The following is a 19561-nucleotide window of genomic DNA, read 5'->3' on the forward strand; positions in this document are numbered from 1 at the left end:
AGTGTTTATTTTGAGTAATGTCCGTTAGCGTTTTTATGAATAGACAGTGGTGAAATGTAACTAAGTACATTTGCTCAGATACTGTACTTAAGTACAAATTAGAGGTAGGTTACTTTACTAACATTTTATTCTACTTGATGCCTCTACTCCACTACATCTTAAACACAAATATTATATATTTACCTGATTACATTTTAGCTTTAGTCACCAGTTACTTTTCAAATTATAATTTTTCATACACTCCCTGTCTTCTGAGAACCACAAAATATAAATTTAATTTGAATGTTTGGAATAAACTGGATAAACTTCCTTTATTCAGCTAAATAAACAATTAAAAAAACATGCGTGCATTGGTTAGAAGAAGTATTTACTCATTAAAAGTTGACTTTTTAGGGAAATGTGGTATCTACAAAATTAGCGCAAGCTTGAACATCTACAGCAGTAAAATGCAAAATCAATGCAGCAGTAAGTATTTAAAAATATGTAGAGTTAAACATTGTCAGGGACCATTTTCTACTTTTGATACTGTAAGTACATTTTGCTGATAATACTTTTTAAAGTCTTGGATGCAGGATTTTTAGTTGCAGTGGAGAATTTTCACAGTACTTTTCTTTAAATAAAGGATCTGTATACTTCTTCCTCCGTGAATAGAAGATTACAAACTGCAGTAAACGTCAGCACAGTAAAACACAAAATGTACTCTGACATTACAGGAATATTTTCATTTAATTAATACAATAATCAAATAGGCAAAACAGTGATTACTTCATGAGATAACAACAGTAACAACAGTAAAGCGCTTTAAGCCAAAGGTCTGTAAAATTTGCATCTCATTCATCAGATCATCAATCAACCATTTTGCCCTCAGGAGCAACCGGGGTTTGACATCATGCTCTGAACCTGGGAATCAAACTACCCGAAATTTATGACCATCCTGTCCCATCTGCTGAGCTACAGCCTAGATAAATCTGATAATTCATGCCATTACATACATGTACAGCTTAGAGATAGAAACCCATGATCAGGAGTCATGATGAGATTAATCTGTGACGTCTTGTCTTGGTGAATCACATGCTTTTTTGTTTTTACAATTAAATTTCAGCTGATGGACTTGCAATTCTCTGGCTCTTTGTTGCATCCTTTTCAGAAAGAAGCTACATTTCTGCACATACATGTGGTTTGCATATGCCAAAAATAATTAATCGGCCTAAGTAAATGTCTTATTTGTTTGTTATATGAGTTGCTCGTCCTCATTTGTCTTTAACAGTGAAGTAACATCACCACGTACAACAATACAAACACACATAAATACATTTTAATTACAGTCGCAGAACATTTGACTTTAAAGTGAAAGCTGTTCTCCAACTGAAAACAGAGAGATCTTAACAATGGACTCAACCATATCAGTGATGATTATGTGACATTCACAATAGTCTCCCAGTTTTGACTCATATCTTTGAGCTCATGCTGGGTTTGACTGATCTCTTACTGGAAATGTGTCTTTAATTCAATTAAAACATTTTCCACCCATGAGAACTCAGATGATCTGCTGATTTCTTGTCATGCAAGTTTATCTGTAAAATCATGCCACTCTACAAATGTGTCATTCATTCCTACCGAATGCAAACAATGATGGAATTCCCCTAATTTGTTTTCAAGAAGTAAATGTATTGAATTCGAAAACGGAAGAGCAAAAACAATCCGTTCCTTCCTCTAGCTTTTCATTTACATACTTATTTATTAATTTTATTCCCCCATGTCCCGTCCTTAATTCTAGGGTTCACAAAAGCTATTTCTTAATCAGCGTTACATCTGTTTAACTTCATAGGAAAGTTGTCTGTAAAAGTGACTTAACTTTTCTCAGACAAAATTATGCAAGATGAGTTAAAGGGCAACGAGCATGAAACAGAAATGCAGAACATTCTTACCAAAGACAACAGCAGCAATGATTGAATTTTGTTTCAATGAGTTATTGATTTTTCTTTCCCTCTCCCCTAAAAGAATATATTTTTCTTCTTGTTCCTTCAGCTGAAAGTTTGAGCGTCACCGTGCAGGAAGATGTTTGACATTTGAGGGATGTTTTTTTCGTATTCAGCCGCTGAAAATGAAAAGCTCACAGAAAATCGGATTTTAAGGTTTGATTTTGCGAGCATGATTTGTGACATCACAAATAGTTTGGAAGCCAATTCGATTTGCAAAAGCGTGATGAGGAAACTTGAGGCCTCCAGCACACACACACATGCACTGAGAGAGTGAGAACAACTGAAGTGTCTGCATCTTAAAATAGGACTGCATTAAAGGGTTTTCACTTTGAATCCCTTCTTTGCAACAAGTTAACTAAAAACACCACCTTTCTAAAACATTTCAGACAACACTGGTTTCTGAAAAGTCCCCTAGAGGGCGCACTTGTCCTACCTTTGCTCAACCACGTTGCAACGGCTGCAAATATCTCCCACTGATCCTCAGGCTTCATCAAAAATCACAAAATATTGATGTTACTCTAGCCAGTGTCTCTGTGTTCAAAAATCACAACCGTCACATTTACATTGTTCAGATTTAAACTGAAAGAAAAAGAATGATGGATTAACATTAACTGTCATTTAATAAAATGTATAAACAGCAAAAGCTTTGGAGTTTATTTAAGTTTTATGCAGCTATTTTTCAAACTAGTGACAAATGTTTTTTATGGCCTGCAGTTCCTACAAAGGTGGTCTATTAAACAGTAGCTTTTTTATCCCAATGCAGCAACATTTCTGAACATACTAAAGTGCATTATGTCACTGACAGTCACCAGAATACCTGATTGGCATTATAACATGTTCAGAGCTACATACCTGCAGAAACAACAGACCTCAGTGGCACCTGGAAGGTTGTGGTGTCTAATGTTTCCTCCATCTGTCGTGTATGTGACACAAACAGAGTGCAGAGACACAACAGCAGGGCGTGTGGTGTCTGTTGAGTCAGTGCATGTGGACCCTCGCTGCAGAGGCAGGCCTGCGAGCGCTATCAGCACTTACTCACAGGGATATTTTGGGTACGTGCGAGGCAGGGCTGTGCAGGCCTGGAATTTGGCGCAAACTCAAACAAACCTGCGCTGGGACGAGCTGTAATCTGGGGGACGTTGCTCGTGTTTTTCTGTATTTATGCAACTTTTATGTCACCTCAAAAGACCTCATATGCAGCATTATGGTGTCAAGTTAGACTGCTACAGCTTAATAACTTTCACTTCCTCTTCTGGTTTATTATCCTGTAGCTCTTTGTGTGCTGATATACTGATATTGTGTTCATGTGGAACGTTTGTCCTGGTGGTGGCAAAATCGTCCACAGCAAAGTTCATGTGAATCTGTCCATTGTTTCATGAAGCTGCATTTCTTTTTAAATGAAGAGACATTTGTTTTAAATGTCTGATAACCTTTTCTGATGTACATCAATGCACACAGAACCTGGTAAGAACCTGGTTGTGCATTTCCATTTTGTGCTCCTTCTACTCCACTACATCTGAGAGGCAGATTTTGCACTTTGTACTCAACTACATTGTCCGACAGCTTAAGACACTTGTTACTTTTGAGATTTTTGAGCTCGTGCCCTTTTTGTCCAGTGATGTGTTGATTTTTAAGTTGTCTGATAACCTGAAGGATAATACGTTCCTTTACAGGTTGAGAAAATCTGACTTCTTTACCTCCATAAACTGTTTCAGAGCCTCTTGAATGAGCTGGAAAATGCATTGTCACAAAACCGCCTCAATAAAAAGTTGAATTTTTAGAGATATACTGTACGTGGTTCTTGAAGGAAGACAAACTTATGGTAATCTTGTAGAATATGGTGCATTGCTGCAGATTAAACTACCTAAAAGTATATAAAGTAGATCAACTGAGCTCAAGATTAAACATCTACAGCAGTAAAATGCAACATGCACATTAATGCAGCAGTAATATTCCTCCTGTAATGGCAAAACACTGACAGGGACGGTTCTACTGCACTTTTGAGTAAATTTGACTTTTACGTAGTGGAGTTTTTTCAGTGTTGTACTGGTAGTTTTCCACAAATAAAGGATCTGAATAGGCGTACATCTGCCACCATTTCTCTCTGCCAGAGAGCAGTTTCTGTTCCTGCCATTTGAACTGTTTCAGAGCACAACACCATCACACTGATGTTGTTTCCTGTCAGATTTTTCTTTCTTTTTTTTTTTGTTTGTGGTAAGAAGAGTAGTGTGACAGGAAACTCGCGTCAATGGCTGTGAAAACACACGACATTAATGACAGTCAGAAAAACTGTTTCATCAGTACATGAATATTTGTCCTCTTAGTCAAGCAAACAACTTGGTCCAAAATGCAGTAATGTGAATGAAGTAAAACTAAGATGGAAACTCGATCTGTTGATAACAAACCACTCAAGCTTTATGTCAAATGACGGCTCTGTATTCTGCACAGAACATTCTTGTAGCAGTGAACTGTAGAAGCATTGAAACTGCTAAAATATGATAGCGGACCTTCATATTTCTTTTTTTGGCAGATGCTATTTGCACCCAGAGTGGAATAGCCACTTACAGCTATTTACCCTTGGGTGTAAATAGCTCTGCACGGTAGACCGCACCCAGGTGTCTGTGGCAAACAACTTTATTTGCACCCAGGGTGTAAATTGCCAGTGTAGCTATTTACACCTGCACGGCAGAGACACACCTCTGAAACTAATCAAGTTTCATTGCCCTAAGCCTAACCGAACTGCAACTGGAAACTGAAAATAACAACAAAAACTACCACAAATAATAAATCTACTAAGACCGAAAGTTTACGCTATCTTTTAATTTCACATTTCACTCCTAGATTGGACTCTAACCCCACTCTCTCACAGTAGAGTCCTGTGCTGAACCAGGACAAGAGAAACTCCCTCCCTACATAAAAATAAATTAATTAATTAACGGGGGGACAAACAGAAAAACGTAACAGCTCTAACCTCCAACTGGCCTAAAGCTCTCACCCTGTCCACCAGAATCCCAACAACCAACCCCGCTCGTCATTTAAGATTTGGTTTCATCTGCTAAATGCGAGAGCGAAGCTTGCCAAACCTTCTCAAAACCTTTCAGCTCGCCCTTAATGATAAATCAGATTCTCTCAAGGTGAAGTGCGTCCTGCTCAGTTCTGTGACACATAACGTCGATGCTGGAACATCTTTCTTTTTCCAGAATAATAGGATTAGCCTCTTGGCAGTGATGAGGCCATAAACCAGGAGATGTTGTTGTGCCTGTTTTTAGTGTCTTTACATTTTTGGAAATCCCCAGGATTATTAAAATTAGAAAAAAAAGAGATTATATGAACCCAGTAAACTTGTACATGTGGAACAGAGTGCAAAACTGAAGTAAATTACCTTCCTCTGGATTGTATTTTTCACACATGGGACAGACCTTTTCTTTGGAATAATGTAATCTGTGTATGATTCTCGATTGTATTAAACAGTGACGCACATTTATGCAACTTGTCTGAATGTAACCCAGTTCCTTTTCCCACTCTGGTTTCAGGGTGGTTTTAGTTGAGTAGTTTAGGTTGAGTAATAGGTCATACAAACACAATGTTATATGATCTGAATCTGCTGAGCCCTTTAAACATTCATCCAACCTGTCTCGCCCTGCACTCTCAAACTGGGGAAGACGAACTTTTACATAATTTCTGACCGGAAGAAACCACGAGTCCTGACTCTGTGACAGACTGTAGGACAGGAATATATTCTTACTTTCACTAAAACAAACGATGAAGAAATGAAAGAACACGTCAGACGTACTATACTGAAGATCTACTGTTTAACTTCTCACTATAGAGCTCTTATTTTTTTTCCCCCCGCAGTTTTCCACAGCTGGAGAGAGTATAATGACCGTGTCAGAGCTGTCTCACAGTCATAACTTAAGGTTTCAACAGATCACACTTCTTTATTCTGTTCAGACCAAGTTGTGCAACATGTGATGCCTTACGGTCCATGTGACATTTGAAGCAATCAAAGAAATTCGTTTTATTAGAATACGCCTTAAAGCTTCCTATATCACGCATTATACCATGTTTAATGGGTTTTTCCTTGTTCTAGTTAAATTATATATCAAGGTGCACATATTTACCATTAACTAGTTACTTATTAGCCTGTGTATTAGTAGCACATTGGGTGTTTATTAAATATTATTAAGTCTTGTTACTTCTCTTTACTAAGTGACAAGAGTAATAATTAGGAGGTTATTTAGGGAAAATTGTTAGTTTATCTTCTAGTAGTTATATAAAAAAAATGCTTTATTATGACTAATACAGAGCCAATATGATACACTGTAAAAACAAACTATTTTTTTTAACTTGAAAAAGTTACAGTTGAATGAATTTGAAAAGAAAAGTTGAGGTAATTTTGTAATTATTCAAAACAAATTAACTTTTCTAGTCAAATAAACTAAAATAGATTTTCCATTATACTAATATAAATGCTAATAAGCACCTAGTTAATGGTTAAATATCGTTCCCTAATATGTGTTACCCAAATTTCATTTAAAAATATTTCAGAGCTACACTCAGACTTAGAAGCACCCGCTACTCACCCTGAAAATTAATATAAAAACAATCAATTCTGATTATTATTTTTATGCAACTATTAAAACACAAAGGAATCCACATTTTACTGACAGCCCACCTCGTTTTATTAATGAGATGGAGACACAAAGTAAAAACATGATATACAGATCCCTGTACAGAACAAAGCAAACTAATGTGCACAAAACTGTATTTACACACCAAACCAATGCACTGAAATAAGTCTGCCACAAAATAATCCAACAGGTTTCATTCAAAGGTCCATAAACCCCCCCCACAGAAACTGATATTTCAAACAGTTATTTTTGCTTTGTATGCCATCATTCATTCACACACACACACACACACACACACACACACACACACACACACACACACACACACACACACACACACACACACACACACACGCTTCAGTTGTTTTGTGGGGCACAGAATCAGTTTCACTGACAAACCGTACACATCTGTTAGGCTAATGTCCAGCTGAAGCAAAATATCTGCTATAGAAAAAAAAAGGGATTTAAACTCATCAAAGCGTAAATGGCACGTCGAAGGAAATCATATTCGACCCCGTAAGAAAAATATTAAATCCGGCAGCTTCAAAAATAAGCTCATATTTGATAAACATACAGTAAAAAGAACAGAATCCCATCAGAAATGTACAAACATATCATTAGTCATGCCAATTAGGAACAATGTGTAATATCCAAACAACAATCACTTTATTTATTCTAGTGTTACATCCAATATTACAGCCTTAACACCAAACTCTATTCAGTGTTCAACAGGGTTTAATAATTATCCCAAACTAAAAGCACAAATATTAAAAAAAAACTGGGAGGAAGAAAAGAGGAAGAAGTTATAGAGAAGGAGGAAGTAAAAGGAAGATGGTGACGAGAAAGAGGCACAGAGAGTCGACAGAGAATATAAATAGAGAGAGCTTCTCACACGGTGGCCGTTTCCGTCTGATGTCACACTCAGATGTCAAACTTCCAGGCTGCAAGTCGTGTAAACGCACAGAATCTGACTAACTGTTATCATTTCACTGCTCTTTGATTGATCAGCAGCTGAAAAGACAAAGGACTGTGAAGATCTGGAAGGACGTTGGGCCATATTTCAAGCTAAAATAACATTTGCTAAATCATTAGATAATGTAAGACGGCAGCTAACATTAGCATTCGGCGAACGTGCACCTCATCGCTTCCTGATTGCTCAGCAACTGAAAAGCCAGCAGCTTGAAATATGGCCCCCACATCCCTCCAGATTCTCACTATCCGTTGTCTTTTCAGTTGCTGATCAATCAGGAAATTATTTGTCAGAGTCCGAACTCTTGCAACCTGGCTGGAACGCTGCAGGACAAAATTTGAGCGTGACCTCAGAGGAAAATGGCCGCTGTGCAAATATGAAGAATGGATCTAGGATTTAGACTGTATGAGAATCAAAAATCTTGAAAAAGAAAAATGCAAAGAAAAAATCCAAGACCTTAATCGTGTGCATTTTCATTAAATCACTGCCAGTTTGCAGGTGTCTTGAAATTCCCTTTATCAGTAGTGCTTGACTGAACATGAGAAGCAGCAGTGGTGTGTGTTAGTAGGATTTGTGAAGCATTATAAAGGTCTTGTGACCTGCCTGTCTTAGGCTTTACATGCAAGTCAGCATCTGATACCAAATATTAATGCTTTTCTCTTTAAACCTTCAAAAACTTGATAGGAACTTCAGTTCGGACCCTTGCAAAAATAACTTCTCAAGTCCCTGACGTTTCTAGATTAGTGTATCAAATTAGCCTCGTGTGCTAGCTAGCATAGCCGTGTATCAAAGGCTCAGGAAAAGGGGCTCCAGCTGAGCGTGCTGATGGAGATAAGAGTCTGACAGGTGCTCGACGAGAGCCACACCGTCTCCATCAGGCTGAAGTGGAGCAGGCCTAGTGCAAAGCCGCACACCATGTCAGTCAGGTGGTGTTTTCCCAGCAGCACCCGGGACATGCCCACCAGGAAGGCCCACAGCACCAGCAGGATGCGGAGCGGCACGGCCAGGACCAGGTGGGACAGCAGGAACTTGGAGACCATGGCGGCCCGGCTGGCGTGGGCGGCGGGGAAGGAGTAGATGTCCATCGCAACGCAGTCCAGGAAGCCCGGCGTCATCTCCCAGGGTCCCTTGCGCTTCACTAGTCTCTGGACTCCAGCGACAGTCATGACGTCAAGAAGGAGGGCTGTCACGAAATAGAAATATTAAAAGCTAAATTAAGTAGAAATACTCATTGTACAGAAAAATGGCCCCTGAATGTGACATATTATCATATATGATATTATTAGACTGTTAATACTGATGCATTAATGTGTTCCCAGCATTTTACTGTTGTAGCTGCTGATGGTTGACCTAACTTTAACTCTCTCTCCTCATATAGCCTTTAGATATATCTGTATATCTGAAGCTATGACACACAAGTTTATATTCTGTTCTGGACTTTCTTCAAAACTTTTTTTTGTGACATATTGGACAGTTTTACCTCTTTGGGCCCTGAGCAATTATTCAGTGAGAAAGGAGAAAGGAAAAAAGGAAATGGCTAACTTTAGGTTCACAGCTAAATAGTTTCGTAGGCTACATCAATGAAACTTGAAATTCACTGTTACGTTATGACTTGAAACTTGTGGTTTATGTCTTAACTTGGTACCATTTAGCAAGTTAGCAAATATTAGCATAGCAGTTTGTCACTGTGAGCATGTTAGCATGATGCAACTTAGCTAGCCCGCCTCACAGAGACATTAGCATGGCTGTAGACTCTAATCTGAAATCTTTAAACAAAGCTGGACAGATAATTAAGGTGGTTTTATCTGGACTTTTTATATAACGTGGTCAGTCTCCAAATAAAGCAGATAAAAACTATAGCAAGCCTCATATGTAATCAGATATCTCAGTGACCAAGAATAACCAATAAGGCATACAATACTGAGCAACATTTGCTTTGAGTCCTCATACCAGACATTTGCAGATGCCTTTTATAGCACCACAGCACTCCCCAAAATATCCCCACCATCGCCATCTTTAACTTCTGTTCAAGTCTGACATCTTCACACACACTCAACCAGCCCTGCGCTAAGTAACTGTCACTTCTCTAACATATTGGTTACGCCGCCCCACTTCTAATTCCAGTCAGTTGCCCACTCGCCGTCCTAACACGGCCATTATTTTAAACTCCCACTCCAGCTCCTCGAAGGCAGGAGAGCGGGGCGGCGTCGCAGTCACGTTTTACGGGGACGAAAATTAAACGCCAGAGGAAAAGAAGGGACAAGAGGGAGGCGGGCAGGCTTGTGAGAAGTTAAAACTGCTTATACAGGGCTCAGCGGATAATGAAACTGGTGAAATGTGAGTGAGGACAGTTGTGGTGTGGTTTTTGCCCCCGCGGTGCCCTCTGGCAGTCTCAAAAGTACTGACGGAAGGGAGGAGGCGAGCCAAGCAATGATGCATCATATTATCAGCTGTGCCCTTCAGCTGACAAAAGCACCAGTGACTATTCAGCCTGTTCATATAGGTTTGCTTGGCATTATCAACATGTTAAATGACCAAACTCTTCAGGAATGTGGGGATAATTGGGCAAAATTATGTTTGGTCACACTTTATTTTACAATAATAACAGACAACAAGCTGTACTTTGTATTAAATCAGACAAAAACTAGAAATATAACTACTATACTGTAAACTAAAGTGTATTATTTCCAACAGGGAAACAATACTAACACTACTAGTACTAGTATTTTAGTTTGCAGTACAGTTAAGTGGTAATGTTTCCTTAATTACCCTTTAATAAAGCCTAATAAGGGTGTAACAGTGGGAAATAATACACTTTAGATTACAGTACAGTTCTGTTGTAACCTGTCCTTAATTACCCTTTAATAAAGTCTAGTAAGGATCTAATAAAGGGTCTAATATTGTCTGATAAAGAACAACAAATTATTATTTTTTTTTATCTAATTTTGATACAAAACACAGCTTTTTACATCTTATAAGTCTACTGTAAAACAAAGTGCAACCTTTTGTTTTATTTCCTAAACAAATCTCACATGTATCCTCTAGAGTTTGGTGCTGGCAGATTGTGGGACTTCGTCTTCCTAGACAGAATTTTTGTTCATAACTGTGAAACACTGTCAGCACAGGCAGCACAACTGCACTCAGCACAGTGTAATAACATGTTTGATGTCAGCCGCCAGTCAGTCAGCAGACAGTTATTGATCAGACAAAAGCCGTCCTGAGCAGCCAAACAAAACTCTCCAACCAGTGAGTCACATCCTGGTGCCGAGCTCTGCTGATTTACCGTTCGAGGGGAAACTGCTATGCTGAGAATGGAAACGCCGACCCTAATATGTGCAGCAGCTGTGGGCAGATAATTGGTCATGTGGCCAAAGATCAACTCGCTTTGTGAGGAAATTTCTTGTTTCTTGAGAATTGTTTCTCACACTAGCAAGCTCAGACGAAGGAGGACTCTTCATGCTTTGCCTCCCCCGAGTTTCTTCTTCTAATTGACTTATTGTGACAAATCATTTGCAAATACGCCAAACACTGGGAAACACTTCCCAGCTCATACTGGAATGTTTCCAAAGGCTACTTCAGCTGCTCTTCTAATATACTTTTACAGAAGCGTTCAGGTGATTAAAAATATTTGAAATTCGCCTGCCAGGACCAGTGATTTCCCACCTTTAATCCCAAAGAGGGACTCCAAAATGAGATACTGCACACCTGTCTAGTTTCTATGGCAATACAAAGATCGTGCCACGGTCTATTTATTAACGATGTGCAAACAGTGAGGTTTTGGCCACTTGGGCGCAGCAGACACAAGCTGTAAACAAAACACTGACATATTACCAGTATCACTTTTTAAGATGATATAGTGAACTTTAGCAACATTAGCATCCGATTTAAGCCGAGTATACGCTCTCTTTTTAGCTCTGTTTTGGTCTCCACCAGCTCCTAAGCAGAATATCTGTCTGTAGCTGCTTGACTTTTGCGGTGTAAATGTAGCACACATTGGGTTTATGCTGACAAGAGAGGTTACAGTGAACTACAGCAGTAAAGCTGCTGGACGTCCAAAATAAGAAAAGCTACTGAAAGAGCTGAGGGAAGAGTACAGATGATATTTTTCTGCAGATTCGTCACTATGAGCAACTCCTTTCAAGTCCAAGTAGTCGTGATCCATCATTGATGTAAAAATATTGATTCCTACTGGGCTTTAAAGGCAGAGAGAGATGTTCATAAACGCATCAGGGCATCAGATACCAACATTTTGGGCTGGTGAAACATCCAGAGCAGAGCAAAACAATGAGAAAAAAAAAGGAAATACAGGCAGAGGGCAGGGTTTCTGCAGATACAGACACCACCGCACACTTCCAGTGGGTCATAAGTGGTGATTGAAAGAGATTATGTAATATAAGTCTAGACATTGTTTTTTTTTGTTTTTTTTTAGGAATATGTTACAGATCATACCTTTCATAACAACCGCATTGCTGAATTTTTTTGCTCACCGAAAGTCAAGAGCTGCACACAGGTAAGTTCCTTGAAATACGATGCTAAATACTGAACTCTGCAATAAAAAAAAAGTATTTAAAATAAAAGATAACAGTCTGATCATGGCCTAATTGACTGCCTCATGTTTTCATGCACAAGTGATAAAGTTTGCTCAGAAATATTTCAGGTGACAGCTGCAGTTTAGTTAGGTTTAGCCATAGTTTGATAGTAAGATAACTACTTAAATCAATCAACATTGACTATTGGTTTCATATGGCAATCGAACCCACCCCACTCTCCTCCCTAGGTGGGTTGTAACTCTTCATACCACATGCGTGTGCTTTTCACGCCCAGGCGAGGAAAAAACGCGACACCGACATGACGTCCTCTGGTGGATCATGTTGATATACAGTTGTTAATCTTTGAATGAATGTTATAATTGTGTCATCTGATGTAAATATGGATTCTTAGCAGAACGAGACCACATTTGATAAGAATGGGAACGTCCTCCGCACAGTCAAGGTCTGCTGACACGCTCAGTTGTCTTTCGGGCAGCCCCAGTCATCGTGTGACTACAACTGTGTTTTCAAAAACTGCATGGGAGATATTTCTGCACTGCACCTTTCATACCCTCATGACAGTGTCTGAACCAAACTCTTCCTGACAGGCCAGTCTTGGCTGATTACTTTCCCATTAGGTGAAAACAAAACAGAATTTCAGTCGGTATTAAATATTAATTCCCCACCCACTGTTCAGTATGTGCGTAGATTTCCTCCTGACAGACCTCAATGGGCTCAGAAATTATCCTGGACCGGCGAATAATGAACAAGCATTTGGAGCTGAACAATGTCCCGAGCACAATACAACGGTGTCCCAAATCCAGAGATTTACTGGCTTCCAATCAGAGCTCAATGTAGCTACAGCCAGGAGATTTGTGCTGCTGTTTGGTCCATAATCTGTGTTTGGGTCCAGACTGTGCATGTGTGTGCACATGTGCATTTTTTCTGCACACACACACACACACACACAAATATCCAACATTCACACTGAAAAAAAAGATCTAATACAGTCTACACTTTGCTGCATTAATAAGTTGAAATAAAATGTGCCGTCCTGCTGATTAACAGTTTTTACTGTCGATAGAAGCAGATGAACAATTCACAATTCAGTACTAAATCAATGCCTGCAAAGGTCTTTTTTATGTAAAAAACAAAAGCAAAACAAAAAAGGCTACTAACAACTAATGTCTGGATTAATTTTGTAGGGCTGCAGGACAAAAATGCAATATATTTTGCTGAAATATTGCACTGATTCACAGACATGTCAACCTTTTTATTAAATGAATCATTAATATTGCAAATTTTAATGAAAACTTTTTTTTTTTCAAATGACAGTGTTGGTCTCTCTGTCTGCTTGACAATCCCAATTTTACTGCAATAAAAATAACTGAAGTGAGATGCACAGACTGCAAGCTTATGTAAAACAGATTTAGTGGTATATATCACAATATATTATCACAATACTTACTGCAAATGTTTAAAATCCCAGTAATATCGCACCGTGACTTAAGTATTCTGATAATATCGCGTCGTGGAGCCTCTGTTCATTCCCACCCCTCACATTTGGGGGATCTTGATGATGAATGTAAAAATGTATTGTTTAAATATTTGAATGTTTCTCTGACAAAATGTCAACAGCAACCGAAAATAAATGCAGATCATGATTATTTTTAACCTATATATTTGGTACATCTACATATATATTTGAAAAGTTTCAGTCTTAAGTTTTGGTAGTGAAGCTCACTTATTTTCTGCAGATGAAATTACTGAGTGTTGTTGCTGTTGCATGCAGGTCTAGTAATTAATGTGGTATCTGTTTTATATGTAAATAAAAAGTCTAAGACACTTGATGATTGTGATTCAGGTTATTGATTGACATGTAAATGAGGCAGTTAAAAGTGTTTAGAAATCTCTTCTTCTTCTGTGGAAACGGTGCTCTGATGGCTGACACGACACACGAGGGCAAACCCAGAGGAAAGGAGAAGTTCACAACAACATCTTGTCTTTGTCTGGTCTGTGTCTCTTTGACAAATGAGCCCTTGCAGATCTTTAAATCTTAAGATCTTGAATTTGTCTTAAATAATCAGCTCTTGAGAAAACAGTGAGCTCTAAAAGGAAACCCGGCTGTTAAACGAGACCTTAAATTTGTCTCAGTGGTCAAATTAAAGTCTTGTTGCTCCATACGGTCGTCAAGGAGAAACCTCTGAGGCACCTAAGATGAGAAACGTAAGTGTCTACCCAGAGCCAAGCATCAAGTAGCAAAATACTTCCTTAGGCTTCATTAGGGTTCATTTAGGAATGTTGTATTAAGCTTCTTCGGTTGTTTCTTTACCTATATTTTTGGACTGAGACTTTCACGGCAGTTGCTGTCATAATACAGCACATGTACGCTTCAGTTACCATGGTTACACTTCATTAAAATCATCATTTTTTTACTTGACAAAGAAACACACAAAGTCAAACCAGACATAAGACGAGAATGCTGTTCTCTTGAAAGCTGACATAACTATATCAGAAATAGTTATCCTAATGTTCGGCTTGTTAGCTACAAAGTTTTAGCTCTATTTTTTCCTGAGGCATCCTTAGATGAAAATTTATGTGGTTTTGTGTAACCAGGCCCAGACTGCCACGGGTCCAGTGGACAAAGTGCCTGTGAGCTGTGTAGTGGTATTACCAGTGATGGATAAAGTACTCAACCCCAGGACTTGAGTCGAAGTATAAATATTCCCGGTCATATATTACTCAACTACAAGTGAAAGTTGCTCAGTCAGTACTAGAGTACTTGCTTTTAAAAATACTTAAGTAAGTAAGTATTTAAGTAAATTACTGGACCTTGTAACTCTCTGAAACCACCTAATGATGCACTGACCTGCTTGCAGAACCACTCTGCTACACAAAGACTATAGAAACACCTGTAAAAACTTCAACACAGAAATGCAATCAGAAACAAAAAGGACAGATATTATCATTTTCTCATGTAACTGTATTAAAATCACAGATTGAAGCTGATTGTAAGGAGTTCTCCAAGTCTGTTAAATAACTGAGATTTCTTTCTGTCTTCAGGAGCAGTATATACATTCATTATGTGTTATTTTTCACCCTGATAAAAACAATCCAACATTAAAAGCCTGCTGGGAGTTATTTCTCTTTTTCTAATTATAATAAGATCTTGAGATTTTATTTTGTTTCTCTCCTGCTGTCACCATTACTGAGTTTAGTTTGAATGAAAGAGGGAGAGCTTGCTTGCTCTTGTTACAGAGCGCCTGGTTGATGTATTTCTGCTTTTACATCCCAGTTTAGTACTGTGATTGGTTTCACAGTGTGTGTCCAATCGCAATTTTAGAAAAGAAAAAACAGCAACAGCTGACTTCAAGGTTCTGCTTAACCTAAAAGTAACGAGTAACAACAACCTTCCTAGAAATGCAGTGGAGTGAAAGTCACAAGTTTCTGAAGAACAAATAATCAAGTAAATGTACTTATTTACTATCCACCACTATGTATTGTCCAGGCTTATTATCAACATCATCAAAAGTGTGATATAGGTAGTGATGATGAAAATATGGGCAACTTGTCACAGAAAATTACTCAGATTGAGTTTTAATATCGTCTCCAGATAAATATGTCTTTGCTTTACTAAGTTTAAACTGGTAAAGTCAATAAAAAAGATTTAAAAACAATGAATTCTGGGTTTAGATACGTGTTTAACACTCAGGCTCAAAATCTACTTTATTACCTTGATGCACTGAGCTTTAATTCTAACTGTACAGAAACCAGTTGAGCAGAGTAATAGATTATTTCCGTCTGCTGGCCTGGAGAGGACCGCGCTCCTGCCTGGAGTTCATGTGGGCACAGAGGGATTTGGACAGCATGCTACAGAGCCCGGGTGCAGCGTCAGGTATGTTGTGTCTGGTGCGGTGGTGAGATTCTCCACCAGGACCCGTGAGCCATCCACCTCCCTGCAGCTCTGAGCTCTCAGTAGCTCATCCGGTGCTGCCACACAAGCGCCTATTCAAACAGGTTTTGCAGGATAAACGTTTTTCATGTTTCTCCTCACTTTCTCTTTCTCTTTCTCTTTCAAAGGTAGTGCAGTTTTACATTAATAAGAGACACAATGGACACAAGCTGACCCTGCGCACATTTCCCTTCACATCTCTTAAATCTGACATCAGGGCCTCACCTTTCTCAGACCACGGCGACATCTGATGGACACTTCTTCTAGTGTGCATGAATGAAAAGAGGAGTTTCATCTTCTTTTTGGTTTGTTCTGCACTATTCATGTTTATATTCTGTCATGAGTGTAAATTCACTGAGTTAATTGGTGCCCTTCTGTCTGAAACATGCCGTGTTCAGAGCTGCCAGATTATAATAGTCTGTTATGTTTGTGCATCGTGCAGATAATTCTTCTGTATATTTAACTTGCTAATTGTCTGTTGTTTATACACATGTACATTGGATGCTTCTTAATTAGCAACAATATAGAGACTGTTATACATGTGCTGTTGCTGATTGTCATCTTTTTACACCATTATTACTCACTGCTGTATGTGTGAAACTATGTCTGCACTCGATTCTTAATTACTAATCAGCCTGTATTGTTGTGCTTTGTTGTTACAGAACCACACATTCATACAAACAGAGAAACAACTCAGCTTTGGACTTTGAATCTCTTTTTTTTACGCTTTATTTTATACAGCTGACTCTCACATGCCTTTTGAACTTTAGCCTACATAAAGAGTCAAAACTCTGGACTCTGCAGCTTCTGTTTTCCCTCACTCTCACCTGAAGATTAAAACAGTGTCCTGACCCGACGCCCTGAAGTGACTCTCGCCACACAGTTCACACGATTAACCTCAAATATGGGTAAGTTTCGAAACTCCCTTTGTCTTTTTCTCGTTGCAAAGTCTGAATGTGGTTCTTTTATTCTCTGTTGCTGAGAGACAATCAGCAGTACAACGTTTCACCTGTAACAATGATTAACAAGGGCCATTTGTCTTACAATGTGTGAGTTTGAAAAGTTTGTAGTGAGAAATGCTGTCACAGGTGGCCAAATCTCAAATTCTCCTTCACGATGCTTGTTTTGCCAAACCAGTAATCCATATATTAATGAAAACTGGTCACCTTGATTGTTTGGGAGATTCTGCAGTGCTGTTTTCCTGTGAAACTGCAGCAAAACTAAAAAAAAAAAAAACTAAACCTGATCTTTGATTGGCATGAGGGTGAGAAGATAATGACTGGGTTTTCATTTTTGGGTGGACTGTCCCTTTAAAAACAACAGTCATGAAGACTCCTTCATGGTTATGGCAGGTGTCACATCATGGTTAGGACAGTGTTATGGCAGTCTTGCACCCTTCCAAATAAAATGCTAGCAGTGGATATCATTAGTGACGCTCTTCTCCTGTGTGGTGCATTCTGGGTATTGACCTGCTGTTTGTCGGTGAGTGTGGTGTGGTGGTATTTACCCAGTAGCAGGTTGACCAGGACCTCTTGTCCAGCCAGAGTGTTGCTCCTGGTGAGACACACTATAGTGCCAATGATCCACGTGATGCCGTGTCCCGTGAGCGCCAGCAGGGCCACCATGGAGCGGCAGCCTCCCCAGGAGGACGACGTGTGCGCGCACACCCCCATGCGCTTGGACAGACAGATGTCAATGGCGAGGAGGGAGTTCATCGCTATCCCTTTGAATGAAGGGTTCAGCTGCATGCAGTCCTCCTCCGGCATCTTGCTGGGCTCCCTCCGGTCCTTGCTGCCGCTGTCGGTCGCCTCCTCGCTCTGCTGGCTGGTTTGGTGCTTGATCTGACCCGGTCTCCTGCCGCTGCTCCTGCTCTCCGAGGGGCCGCCACCCCCGGCTCCACCGCGGAGAGGCTGATGGTTGAGGGACATGAACTCAGGTCTGCTCAGGACGCTGTTCCTCTCCCGCGCCCTGGACCTCGCATTGTAACCAGAGGGCATGTTTGGATGTTTAGGGCCAAGTTCTCCTCTGATCGTCGGTCCCCCGAAGATAATTCAAGTGGTGCGAGTTCACCACGACGGTGAAATGTCCCAGGATAAACCCCCTACACCACCAGTCCTGCTCCCCCTCCTCCTCTGGCCTTAATAGATATATTTAGACCCGCAGGAATGTGCGCTGGCCATGCTGTTTATATCGAGAGCCATGCACAGAGGGAGTCAGAGGATTGAATGGCATCTGCCTGGGCCAATCCAGAGAAACAGGATCTACAGCACGGAGATAAAATGACAACACGAGCGTCTTGTTACGCCACAACATGACACAACTAACACACACATCTAACAGGTGCTTTACTGCGTGAAAAACAGGCTCAAGACACACTGTTGTCATGATCTTACCAGGCGAAGGGTGAATGTGAAGCGCAAAACATCAGAATCTCTCCCGCAGCCTCCATCGCTCCTCTGATCTGCTGGCAGCGAGGGAAGGCACGCAAAAAAAAACACAACCTCAAACGGTTAACAGGCAGCCGATAATATCATCAACAAAAGGTGAAGACGAGGCAGCCCCCATCAGCCAGTGCTGCATTCGGGTTCTTCCGGATTTGACGTAGTTTACGCACGATCCGGATTCGACATCCGCGCTGCGCTCCGCTGCGGAGCGGAGTTCTCCAAGGTGCTTAAAAAGACAGCGGCAGCTCGGAGGAGGAGCGCTCCGCCAGGACTGCTGTCAGGAAGGAGTTTCAAAGTGCTGCTAAACAAAAAATAAATAAAGTTACATTCAATTAACAAGTAAACAAACAAACAAGCAAAGAGAAATATTTTTGCAACTTCTCAATATAATTGCCAGAACTATTTTTCTATTTTAGTTTCCTGTTTTAACTTAATTTATCATAGTTTAACTGTTACTCTTTCAGGCACCTTTTTTTTTGCATTTACTCTTTATACACTTTATTATTTATAGTTTTCATACGTGGCAACTATACTATTTAAGCAATTTCAGGCACAATCATTTCCTTTGGTATTAATAAAATAAATAAAAATGTTTTAAATAAATATTTTATTATTATTACTTTTTATTATTTTTTCCAATATCACTGCTAATACTTATTATAGTTTTATTTTTTTACCTAACTGATAGTAGTTTAACTACATTAGTTTTGCATTTACTCTTTATTCAATACTCTATTGGTTTTATTCTTATGTTACTGTAATGTTTGAGCAATCTCTGGTAAAAGAATTTCCTTCTGGATTAATAATTTTTTAAATTTTTATCTTACCTTAAACAAATGAAGGAATAAATAAATGTGGTTTTGTGTACTAAAGCTAACAACAAGTGATCTATCACTAAAAAGAAACACTTTTGACTTTTCACATCACTTATCAAATCAAATCAAACAAGTTCTGTTGTCATGAGTGTTGATGTTACAATATTTTCCGAGTTAAATTACAGTTGAATATTACATTTTACTCAGTGTTTACAAAATAAAATTGATACATAATCAC

The 19561-nt window shown here is 39.3% G+C and overlaps 1 protein-coding gene across 1 annotated transcript; it reads right to left on the minus strand.

Moving 5' to 3' along the window:
• Positions 1-7561: 7561 nt before the first annotated feature.
• Positions 7562-18842, minus strand: LOC146308692 (inactive phospholipid phosphatase 7-like). Its single transcript, XM_084746358.1, has 2 exons — positions 17572-18842; positions 7562-8766 (listed from the first exon to the last, which is right to left on the minus strand). Exons 1-2 carry the CDS (start codon positions 18059-18061, stop codon positions 8378-8380), a joined length of 879 nt encoding a protein of 292 aa, XP_084602484.1. The 5' UTR covers positions 18062-18842; the 3' UTR covers positions 7562-8377.
• Positions 18843-19561: the final 719 nt, after the last annotated feature.

Source organism: Lutjanus erythropterus, chromosome 20 (assembly GCF_056507025.1).
Source record: "Lutjanus erythropterus isolate fLutEry1 chromosome 20, fLutEry1.hap2, whole genome shotgun sequence".
In the NCBI taxonomy this organism is placed as follows: Eukaryota; Metazoa; Chordata; class Actinopteri; order Lutjaniformes; family Lutjanidae; genus Lutjanus; species Lutjanus erythropterus.